General features: G+C 39.2%; 1 protein-coding gene across 2 annotated transcripts in view; it reads left to right on the forward strand.

The window, feature by feature from the left end:
• Positions 1–12,936, forward strand: part of LOC143033481 (ligand of Numb protein X 2-like) — a 769,238-nt gene that overhangs the window by 714,898 nt on the left and 41,404 nt on the right. For both annotated transcript variants that reach the window (XM_076198968.1, XM_076198969.1), the window contains 2 exons: positions 8,024–8,116; positions 12,124–12,233. In XM_076198968.1, coding sequence (XP_076055083.1) covers positions 8,024–8,116; positions 12,124–12,233 — 203 coding nt within the window. The remainder of the gene's footprint in view (positions 1–8,023; positions 8,117–12,123; positions 12,234–12,936) is intronic.

The following is a 12,936-nucleotide window of genomic DNA, read 5'->3' on the forward strand; positions in this document are numbered from 1 at the left end:
GATGTAAATAGTAAATAAAATACATAAAGAAATGCATAGGTATAGTTAAATAATAAACAGATAAAAAGTAAATAATGATACATTGTCATATAACTAATAATAAATGAGAATTAAGCAAATAATAAACAGACAAACTATAACAAAACAAATAAACAAATAATATAAGATAAATTATAATTATTACAGCATCTTGCTTAGGTGTTTATTTAAATGATTCTTAAATCTTCGAACTGAACTAGATTGCACTGCCTCTGCAGGAAATTTATTCCATTCATTAACTACACGGTTGGCGAAGTTGTTTCTACCCACTTCCAAATTAATATATTTCCGGACAGAGATATAGAATTGGTTGATGGTTCATGTACATGTGTATGTCGTAACCAAGAATGATCTCTTTGAAATGTTTGAGTGCGTATGTAACAACTTAAACTTATATGTCTGTGACTGAGTAAGTTTTTCGTGTTTGTTGAGTGTGCTGCTAGCATAGGCAATTTATCTGAGTTTTGTGCCGTGTTGTTGCATGAGTACTGCGTCAAGTTCGGTGTAGGATGCATCTGTGTATATTGTGAAAGGCTTGTGGTTTGGGAAGTCAAGGACAGGTGTCATGGTTAAGGCTTGCTTTAAGTCATTAAAGGCTTTCTCTTGGCCAGGTGTCCAAATGAAAGGGGTGTCTTTCTTAAGTAGTGCAGTTAATAGTGCTGCTATACCAGCATAACCTTGAATATAACGACTGTAAAATCCTGATAGACCAAGGTATGAACGTATGTGATCAACAGAGGTAGGGCGTTTAAAATCAATGACTGCATTGACTTTGTCCTTCGAGGTTAAACTTCCTTGTAAGTTAAGGACATGCCCTAAGAAGCGTATTTTTTCCTGAAGGAAGGAGCAGTTTTTAAGCTTTTGTTAGTCGTAAGAAAACAGTGTTAAGAGTGTGTAAATGTTTGCTAACGGATTTGGTAGCGATGATCACGTCATCGAGGTATATAGATACTGAATGACCTGTAAGACCTCCAAGTACTGTGTGCTTATGTCATGTGAACACTGAAGGAGCTAAAGCGAGACCCATGGCTAGTCGTTTGAAGTTATAATAACCTGTAATGGTCTGTGTGCGTGCTAAAGGCTGTCATAGGCCTAAACTCTGAAGGAAGGGGAATCTGGAAATATCCCGACATAAGGTCCAAGGTAGTGAACACTACGTTGTTTTCACCGACGGAGTGCAAGAGGTCCTGTAATAAATGGATGGGGTGTCTATCTGGTATCGTTAGCTTATTCAATTCTCTGAAGTCTACTACAGGGTGGAAAGAACCATCGTGTTTAGGGAAAACAATGAAAGGGAAATTCCATTCACTGATTGATGATTCAATGATGTCTTGCGCAATCATGTCCTGGATAAGGTTATTTACAATCATACGTTTACTGTGTGGTATTCTGTATGCGGGAACCAGAGATAAACAACTCATAAGAATTTAAATTAACTCTGTATCAGTTATTGTATTTCCAAATTATATTGTCATCAATATCCTGAATGTGATATGATGTGTTACAGTAATAAAACATGCCGACAGAAGGCCTTTGTCCTTAACGAGGTCGGATAAAAATGATGATGATAATAATAATTATCATTATTATAATTATTATTATTATTATTATTATTATTATCATTATCATTATCATTATAATGAAAATAATAATAATAATAATAATAAATAAATAAATAATAATAGATAAACTTAAAAAATTTGCTTAGGTTTCTAAAAACTAATTTCATAGCTTCGAAGTGTATTAAATTAGATTGTCTCAACTGGAAGTTTACTCTTTTCATAGACGACTCGGTTGTCTTTTTCTATTTCCAGATTAAATCTACGTCTTGACATTCTGTTCTTAGTGTGAAAATTGTTTCAACTTTGACATTATAAATCCTATTTAAGAATCTAAAAGTTTGTATTAGGTCCCCCTAAGACTTTTTAATATAGAATATATTAAAATGTTTTAAGAGGTTTTCGTTTTTTTATAGTTTTATGGTTCGCCGCTGCACTACTTTGTTCTATCATGGTCTCTAATGAGATCTAGGGATCATGAAAATTGGCGGACCAATGATCTATATAAATGAAGTAAAAAAAATTACTGTACCACTCCCAGTATCCTGTTTGGTTTCTTAAAGGCAGAAATATAACACTTAGATGATTCAAGCTTCCTAATAATTCCAACAATATCCTTTTTGTTCTACACTTTGGCTAGAACTTTTCCAAATAACTTAATACATAGTATTATTTTTACCTTTGTGTATAACTTGACGCTTATTTGAATTAGATTTCTTTGGCTACTTTTGAGACAATTACTTTTGTTTTGTTTTTAGCCACTTTTGGGATCGTTGCTCTACTTGTGTCAGTAGATATCCTTAAGCACCAACGTGATTGGTTTTGTGTCACGATCCCTATCTTGAAGCACTCACTGTCAGAGCTTATAACAATGTACTAAAATATCGACATTTCAGTTTTCTTGTTAGAGATATTAGAAAACAATTGCTCCTGAATATTTAGGTATTATATTGGAATTGAGTTACCATAAGTGTTTTTTGTATGTGAATATCAAATCTTAGAATGCTAGAAAAAATATTAACTTCCGTTATCGGTAACTCCTTGTCTCTATTGTGTGTTACGTTCTACATTTATGCTGCTTTACCAGCTCTGCGTCTGTTTTACATGTACAGTCACGTGCAAAAATTTGACCCACGCCACAGTTCTCATAACGTCAATATGCTTTTTCTTTTGTCGATTAGGTGATATATTTGCCTATATAGAACTTAGCTTACAGTTAGGTAATATTCTTGAATATACAAAAAATAAAAGTGGTCAGACAAAGAATTTAGATTTTATATCATGAAAAATTCTGGGTGCTTCAAAACTTTTGCTCGTGACTGTATATCTAGGGGCAGCACCACTGAGGAGGTTCTACTGCATGTGGATATTTACTGCTCCAGGTCATGCTGTCAGAAATACACATGCACACATGCACCGAAAGATGGTCCTTGTTACTGAAGTTCAAGTTGGAACGCTGTATAGCTCCATGCGGCGTGGATCCCCCCGCTGCTGGTTTAGCAAAGTTATATTCGGAACGAGGTTCTTGCCGAGCCTTCAAGAGTGCGTTTTCCCATTAAGTTGAGCTACTCGACAAGGCTGAGATGAATGTTTCTTGCTGCCATATCATTCCGGGAGAAATGAAACTAGGATTACTTTTTTTCCGTTAGTAAAGGAAAGAATTTCGAATGAAGTAGTCGACTTTTTTATACTTGAGACTGCTCTAAGGATGGGTCAGAAGATAGTGTATCTGAACTATTCATTTTGTATAAGTAATGATTTAAGAAAATTTTGAAAAATGTGAATGGTTAGGATGACAACCGAGTTCGAATGTCATCCTAACCATTCACATTTTTCAAAATTTTCTACCTAGCTGAGATAGTCAACAGTTTCTATCTAGCTGAGATAGTCAACAGTTTGTGAAAAATACTTTGGCAATGTGTTTCTTATGAAATAATAGATATTATGTGGCAGATAGTTGGCAGTCTTTCAATCCTTTGAATACAGGAAGCTTTAGTAAACTAAATAAAATAAGCTGTCGACAGCCAATTTATAACACACGAGTCATATATACAGTGGGTAGTTCTAGATGTACCTGGAGTTAGTGGTTATTGTGCTTCTTCTTTTTGAACATCTGAACATACACTTGGCTTCAATGTTCATTATAAGATGAGCTCCTAAGACGAATAAGATCATCTGGCGATAGCTAGGACAACACCTTCAAAGCGTATTATCTGTATGCATGCAGAGGTGAGGGTGGAGGGGTTAGAGGGGGTAAGCTGCCCCTCCCCTTCCACGGAAATTTATGTAAGGTTTGTGTCAAAAGTTGTTGAAACAACGAGTTCTGTAACTCGTGTACTTTACAGTGCGAGAGATTTATAAACGTGAAATATGTTCAGATTTTACGTGAAGACAACAGGTAAATGTGTACATTTACTGTTTTGGATCCCACCCACCACCCCATTGCGAAAAATCCTGCCACCGTAGCAAAGGTGTTAACTGAGCTAGTGTTGGAAGAAGGTATATCGCACGTCACAGGACGTCACACTACGAGAAGATAGATATCAAATATACGACGTCGCGTACTTCACAGCAGCAGCACCAAACTGCTGTTGAGGGTCAGGTCTAAACAGAACCCGACAATAGAGGCCACTCAACTGTATTTAGGCCGACCAGACCTTGACCCTTTGGCCATCTGGTGCGGTCCAGATACAACCGTTGAGAGCGTACGTCCACAGAAGGAATTGTCTTTATATTTTATTTTTTCACCATGTCCTTTCTATGCACCACAATGCACTTTAATTCTAAGCCATCAACATCGGAAGAACCGTGGAGGCAAAAAACAAATAAATAAAAAAGTAAATAAATAAATAAATAAATAAATAAATAAATAAATAAATAAATAAAGAAAAAATAAAATAAGTGAATACATGAAAATGATAAGTAAATATATATATAAATATATATATATATATATATATATATATATATGTGTGTGTATATATATATATTTCTTCAGGGTTTTCAATTATGTTTAGATGTGCTTCTAAATTATATTTTAAGCAATCATTTCAGATAAAATAACCTTACATTACCATATTCTTACACTCTGTACAACTTACACGATTAAAATCATTGATACAATATATTAACTCAGTTCCATTGTTCCTTCGACATAATGTCCAAATTGTCAATATTGAGCAGTATGTATTATTGTGCAATATTAGAGATTATATAGAGGTCGCTTTAGGCTTTGAAATATCATTTAACACATTCGGTCTAGTGATTTTTTACTGACTAATACGCAAATACCAAAATGTCTCGTTCAGCATTGAGATGGATTAGAGAAAATGCGAGTAACGATCAGTGGAATATTTCGTTTGCTTACCAGAAGTAAGCTAATTAATAGTGACACTGGGACTTAAGGTGCCTTTTACTCTCATGAGCTATTCGCTGTCTATCTGTCTATAGTATATACCAAGGGCCTCTTCCTTCTTATAAGAGAGGTAGCCAGCCAAGGCACGTTCCCGCCCTCACCCATTCCATTCCCTTCCGCCACCCTTTTCTTTACCTCGTATCGTATCTCCTCGTGGATCAAGGGTCACCCTGTCTCCTGCCCACCGCCCTGGTCAGAAGCAATGCAGCTAGCCGCAGCACATCCACAGCACGGCCCGCCGCTTCATTCAAACGGTGATCCTCCCTCCTCGTTCCCTCACGGGAAGTAATCTCATCTAAGCACTTGAGTCGAGTCACAGGGTACGCAGACCGACAGACTGAGATATTCCCCCATGGGAATGACTTGTGCAGGTGATTCTCAGTATATCAGAACGTCCTGATGGAGCTGTCAAGCTGACAATGCGCCGCGACTCAGGGAAAGGCGTCTCACTTGAAAGGAACTTGTGGGAGTAACTCTCGCTGCTTAAGAACGTCAGAATGGATGATTGAGTCCTGCTCGACTGAAGACGGGGCGGAGAGGAGTACGGAAGGTACAGGAACTCTGGGGGTGAATAGGGTGTTACGGTATGTTATTTCAATATCGCATACAACCGACGGTTTTATTCAGCTGAGGGGTTAGCCCTAACTTGAATGAGATCTCGAGTGGAGGCCAGCTTCAGTTGAATGGTAATGCCTGGTCTTAAAAAAAGAGAGGAAAAAATATATATGCATATATATATATATATATACATATATATATATTATATATATAAATATATATATATATATATACATATATATATATACATATTTATACATATATATATATATATATATATATATATATATATATATATATACATATATATACATACATACATATATATATAAATATATGTGAATAATTCGCTAGTGGACAGCGACATCAATCATACATCAAGGCGGGTGCTGTGGACTCTCTTGGGTCCATAAGCAGTGGTTCGAATCCTCTGTGCGACAGTCATGGAGATTGTATATACATATATATATATATATATATATACATATAAATATATATATATACAGATATATATATATATATATATATATATGTATGTGTATATATATATAATACTAATAATAACAATAATAATAATGATAATAATATATAATAAAACCAGATAGGAATCCGTCCAGACCGCGGCTCACCCATGAAACACATGATGACATCGTCAGGTGGTTATGAAAAGCTTCATGGGGGAATTATATTTGGTCATGTGCCCAAATTCTCTATATGTTTAGTTTTAATATTCTGTTAAAGCTGCCTACATTAATTGGTCGGCGTGCGTTTCTTTTTGTATTATCCAAACGGTTTATACAAGATCGAGGGTAGTGTTTACCAGTTCATTCCGCATACTATGAATCGGAAATATATATATGTATATATATACATACACACTGAATGGTTCCCAGTGATCAGTTGATATCTTTTTCAACCACAAATCACTTTTAATTCCATGCCATCGCAATCGAGACTGAGAGTCGCTCGAAGGAGGCATCCGGTGGAAATTGAAACGTGGACGAGCCGAGGATTCGAACCCAGCTACCCCGTAACAAAGTTACAGTGACGGGTTAGCTGGGTTTGAATCCTCGGGTAGTCCACGTTTCAATTTCCAACGGATGCCTCCTTCGAGCGACTCTCAGTCTCGATTGCGATGGCATGGAATTAAAAGTAATTTGTGGTTGAAAAAGATATATATATATATATATATATATATATATATATATATATATATATATATATATATGTATGTATATACCGTAGGAAGAGCAAAATTAGCCACATGGAGTAAAACTGGCCATTGTGTTTGTAACATACCTAATTATGTTTGTCAACAAACTAAAATGGGGAATTATACCAAACACATAGTAGTTGGTGGTTGTATTTCCCTGACTATCTGCCATAATTAGGTATGTAACAAAGAAAATGGCCACTTTTACTCCCATGTGACTACTTTCACCTGTTTCTACGGTATATATATATATATATATATATATATATATATATATATATATATATATATATATATACATATATATATATATATATATATATATATATATATATCCTTGTAAGTCTGCACTCCTTTCTGCAGAACATTTTCATCTATTTTATCGAGTATGATACTAAACTATATTGCACAATAGAGCTGGAGTCAATATGAAGAATGCGATATATGGGTGTGTACATATTCGCCGCGAAAAGACCTGGATGTCGCCAGCTTTGAATCTATAAGGGTAACATTTTAAGACAACAATTGAATGATTGTATTATGTACTTAGCAATACAAATTTAGTGTTTACCTAAAGTCAGGAGGGTGACTGTACAATAGGTACTCTATTCGTGAGATCTCACCATTTCATTGACATTTGTCATCTGAAATGCCCAGAGGATGATAGCAGTCAACAGCGAACCGTTGTGCATATAGATATTGTGTGTCTTTCATGTGCATGCATACTAATTATGGTCTTATTCTGCTGCTGTTCTTATAGCTAACGGCAGAGGACACAGCCCTCGGTGGTGAGTGTCTCTCTTATGACGGGGTTGGAAGAAGACTTCATCGTCCATGATTGGCACTCTCTCTCACTATCTTCCCCCTTTCTCTTTCCCTCTTTCTCTCTCTCTCTCTCTCTCTCTCTCTCTCTCTCTCTGTCCATCTATCTATCTATCTATCTATCCTTTTTGCTTCGCAATGTGCCATGAGGACCTATTGGGTGATATGAGAATGTGGCCTTTGATCATCTTGTTCATTGGAGCTGAGACCTGCTTTGAATGCCCACAACATAACCACTCAATTATCGAAATAATTCATCATAAATGCATATGTTAATTTAGTTATTCATCTCTTTCAGAGACAACCAGCTGATTATTGGAATGATTCATCATAAATTCATATACATGTGTTCATTTGTTTATTCATCTGTTTTGCTGTTGTACGCTTGGGATTATAATTCGTTCTTGTCTTCTGCAGGTTACTGGAGAAGCTTCGCGTCCAGTGCCCCAACACAGACCAATGTGCTCAGACGATGCAGCGTGGAGACTTAGAGGATCATCTTAAGTACAGGTGAGCCTCATTTCTCCGCCGTCGTTCACATCGTTTTGTAGCATGTCGATGTTTGAAAATAGTATCTTGACCATTTAACGTATACAAGAATGTATGAAATATTTAGTAGGGTAACTTTGTAGTTTATGCACAATTAATTTCACGAAGTATGACTAACTTTTCGTGGGATGGTTGGGTGTGGGAAGAGAAGAGGAAGTAAGGGAGATTTAGCTACCGTGTTCTTACTCACCCACTTTCCTGAGAAAAATAAACAAATAGATAAATAAATAAATAAATAACACTTCCCCCTCCCCCTCCCTCTCCCCACACCTTCTCCATCCTTCCCCGTTTGCTCTCCTCCTCCACTTTTTCTCTTCTCCCTTTCCCTTGCTTCCTCCCGTTTCTTTCCTTCATTGTCTCTCCCATTCTTCCCTCTCCTCTCATTATTTCTCCCCCTCTACCTTTCCTTCGCCCTCTTCCCTCCATTCTCCCTCTTCTCTTCAGGATCCCCTCTCTCTCTTTCTTCAACCCTTTCTCCTTTCTCCTGCCCTTACCTTTTGCTCAGTTTCATTCCCTTTCTTCCGTCCCTTTTCATTCTTTCATCTTCCATTCCCCTCACATTCTCCCCCCTCGCTCCTTTTCTGTCTCCTCTTTCCTCCAACCCTCCTTGATGTCACGCTTCTAATTTCTGTTCATTCATTCCTTGACCTCACAATCTTCGTCCCACTCCAGTGCTTTCATCTCCTGTCCTTCCCATACCCCCCTTTCCATTATCCCCGTTCCCCTCTTCCTACCATTTCCTCCTCCTCTCGTCCTGCCTCTACCCATTACCCTCTCTTTTTCCTTCCTTTTCCCCCTTCTCCTTCCCCTTCCAGTCCTCCCTTCTCCCTTTTTTCTCCCCCATCCCCCTTCTTTCTCCCCTTTCCACCTCTTCCCTCTTCCCACCCCTTACTTCCCCCTCTCGCCCGCCACCCTCTTCTTTACTTCATCCCTTCACCTTTTCCCCGTCCATTCCCTCCCCTTCCTTTTTCGTTCTTTCCCCCTCCCCTCCCGTCTCACTCCCCCTTTCCTGCCCCTTCTCTGGCCTACTCTTCTTCTCCCCTGTCTCCCCTCACCATCCTCCTCTTCTGCCGTTGTCTCCCCTCACCTCCCCTCCTGTTCACTCTCCATCCTAGCCCATTCCAGCTTGTCCCATTCCATTGCATCTAATCCCATCCCGCTGACTTCTCAACACTTTCCGTTCTTTTTCTCCTTTTCCACCGCCATTCCCCTCTTTTTCGTCTCCTCTTCTTCCTCTTCATCTTTCAATTATTTTCCATCTTCTTGCCTCTTCGGCGTCTCCTACTGTCTGTGTTATTTTTTACATTTCGTAATTGATATCGTCACAGTTTAGTTTCTTAACGATATTATCTGTTTATGCTTGAGTCTATGCAGTTAATGAAATATTTGGATCGGTTACATCTGTGTTGATACAGGTGTTGATACAATTTCATTCGCATATCGCTTGTGATTATGTGGACGTCTTTACAATCGAAGGACCAGGTTCAAATGGATTAGTCGCTTGTCTCTCATTTTCTCTAAGATGTTCAGAGATTTATGGTTGGTAATGATCTTAACAGCGTGAGGAGAAGAGTCTAAAAAAGTTTCGAAATGTTAGAAGGAGGAAGGCACTTTTCTTTCTCAATGGTCGAGTAAGATTTCTGGTGAAGGTAAAGTTTTTTCCTTAAGAGGCAATCACATGCAACGCTTGTATTTTTTCCTGTTGTAAAACTCACTGACCAGTTTCATTATCGCAAACTTAAAGAGGAAACGGCCAAGGAAAACCAAGATATTGAAGAACCGAGGGAATCATCAAGACAAACTTTGTGGCTTGAAACGATTCGTCGTATGCATTAGGTCACTCGAATGGATGGATGTTATTTATCAAGCTGCTGAGGGGTTCACCTAAATCCGAAAGGATTTCCACAAGTCTTCTGTAATATCAAGTCAGACAAAGAAATGTATGTTGCTTATTACCAGCTTTAATGGATTAGCCCCAACATTACCGTGGAAATTTTGCAGGGTTCGTTTTGGTGAAGACCATCTTGTTATCCCCGGTATCTAAAGGGTTTTGATAAACGAAATCCGATCCTCAGCCGAAGAGAATAAATTGAATTCCCTGTCGGTCTTCACTTCCTTTAAAGCAAGTCGATCTTTGCTATTTCACTCTTGGGAGCCCTTAGGCTTTTATATCCTTCCTTTTGTCTCCATTGTCTTTTCTTCACATTTCTTGCAGTATACCACAGATTCGAGAATTGAGATTTCTGTTGCAGACCAGCTCGGTGTGGTTGAAATTACCTATAGTATTAATAGGACTTTTTGATAACTACAGCCTGATTATTAGAATAACTGGCAACATTTAAGATCTTCTGTAAAACAATTAACATCATTATACAGTAAGAAACATGTTTACAGTCTTTTTTATATGGCAAATGGTGTATTCAGTGGGAAAAATATTTTTGTATCACAACACCGAGTGTTTTCTTTTTTGAAGTGGTGAAAATGTACAATACGTGGCATGTCAAAGGTGACATATTTCCTGGCTGGCAATGGGGGGCACAAAGCATAGTTGCTTTTTCATTGGCAGACATCACCCAGCGGGCCAAAAACATAAACGGAAGAAGATGGCATAGGACTACCGGTTTGATAAGGTTCGGTAGTTGTGTGTGGGCCCATGCGCTTATTACATCGATGATGTTACCCAAGAGAAACCCTAATATCAGGAACATGACGTGTGTAGCACGGAAAACAGGTCGGTCCCAACAGAACTCGCAAGTGTCAGTCACATATCGGATGAACCTCATTATAGCTTTCGAGCTCTGCAACAAATCTGAGCCATCACGTCCTTCTGTGTGGCATTGGCGTTAGGGGACAAAAGAGCACGAAGTCTAACGTATTATCTCCCAGATTTCCTACAATGTCTGGCTTATAATGTAATAATAGGTAAAGTCTTATGAGACAATTGTGTTACACGGTGATCTGGTCTGAAAGAAGCGCTTGTGCCTGTGGGAGGCCACGTCCTGTAACAGCAATTTACTGTGAACTTCATACAGGGCCACACACGCACACACACACACTCTCTCTCTCTCTCTCTCTCTCTCTCTCTCTCTCTCACACACACACACACACACACACACACACACACACACACACACACACACACACACACACACACACACACACACACACACACACACACACACACACACACACACACACAGGCATACACAAAATTTAATTGATGTGAGAACTAAAGCCTGCACCACAGAAGCATAACTATTATCCTATTAAATGAATATAATTAAATGAATACAAACACACAATACACACACACGCACCAACGTACAAACATACTTGTTTCTCTCCCTCTCTCGTTACCTCTGTCTCTCAGCATCTCCCCATCTCTTTTTCTTTATCTTCCTTCCCCGCTTTCTTTCACCATTCTCTCTCTCTCTCTCTCTCTCTCTCTCTCTCTCTCTCTCTCTCTCTCTCTCTCTCTCTCTCTCTCTCTCTCTCTCTCTCTCTCTCTCTCTCCCTCCCCCTCCTTCTCTCTATCTATCTATCTACCTCTCTATCTATCTATCTCTCTTTCTCTCTCTATCTCTCTTTTTCTCCCTCCCTAAACCCTCTCTCTCTCTCTCTCTATCAATCCATCAATCTATCTATCTATCTACCTATTTATCTCTCTCTCTCTTTCTCTTTCTCTCTCTCTCTCTCTCTCTCTCTCTCTCTCTCTCTCTCCCTCTCTTATTTGTTATTCCTTCTGTAAACATACATCATGCGAAGGTACACACTCGTTCCCCGTCTCTAGATCCCCAAACGCACTTACCCTCATTACTGTAAGATACTCGTATTCCCATTGGGTTCACACTCACAAACTTTCTTGCTGTATATTCCTGATTCACAGTCTCAGCCTCGGAAAAGATCTGTACATGTAGCAGTCATCTCAACCTGTTGCCACCTCCTATTATTTTGCTTTTTCCCTGCAGGTGTCCCGGCAACTGGGTGTCGTGTCCGAACGCAGCTGTGGGTTGCGACTTCCGAGGGACCCAACGCGCCATAGCCTCGCACGTCCCCGCGTGTGCCCTCAAAGACGTCGGTAAGTCTTTGCCCGTCGAGGTATACATTAAACTTCAGGTCTCATTCATGTCTAAACCATTCATTCTAGGCGAAGGTTATTAGCGAGGATGACCCATGAATGGTGCCACGCACAGCGGCAGTTTTCAAAGTAATTCCCAACTCCTTCACTTCATCCAATCATGCCGACTGCCTTTATCTATACATTCATACCTTCTTCCTTATTCATCTCATAAACACTCTCCCTTTATTATTTGTTTCCTTTCTCAATCGTTCTCTCTCCTCCCTTTCCCTCTTTCCCTCCCCTTTTCCCCTTCTCAGCTCCCCTTCTCTCCCCTCCCCTTCTCTCCCCTCCCCTTCTCTTCCCTCCCCTTCTCTTCCCTCCCCTTTTCTCTCCTCCTCTCGCCTCCTTTGCCTTCACCACTCTGTGTAACTTCACGCACCACATACATCCTCTTTCCAGCACTCCATCCCTTTTTTCTTCCCACCTCCTCTCCCTCCCGCTTCTTCTTTCCTTTCCTTCAATCTTCTCCCTCACCCCTGCCATATACCTATAATCCGTTTTTCCGACCCCACTTCTTCCTTTTCCCGTCCGCCTCCCCTCCTTCTCTCTCATTCCCTCCTCGCTTCAGTTTCCTGCCTCACCCTTTTTCTAAATTCTTTCCTCTCATTTCCCCTTTCCCAAACTCTTTCACTGGGTTTTCCCCGTTCTCCCCTTTCGTCTT

This window comes from Oratosquilla oratoria, chromosome 15 (genome assembly GCF_046742065.1).
Source record: "Oratosquilla oratoria isolate Oo_2021 chromosome 15, ASM4674206v1, whole genome shotgun sequence".
NCBI classification, from domain to species: domain Eukaryota; kingdom Metazoa; phylum Arthropoda; class Malacostraca; order Stomatopoda; family Squillidae; genus Oratosquilla; species Oratosquilla oratoria.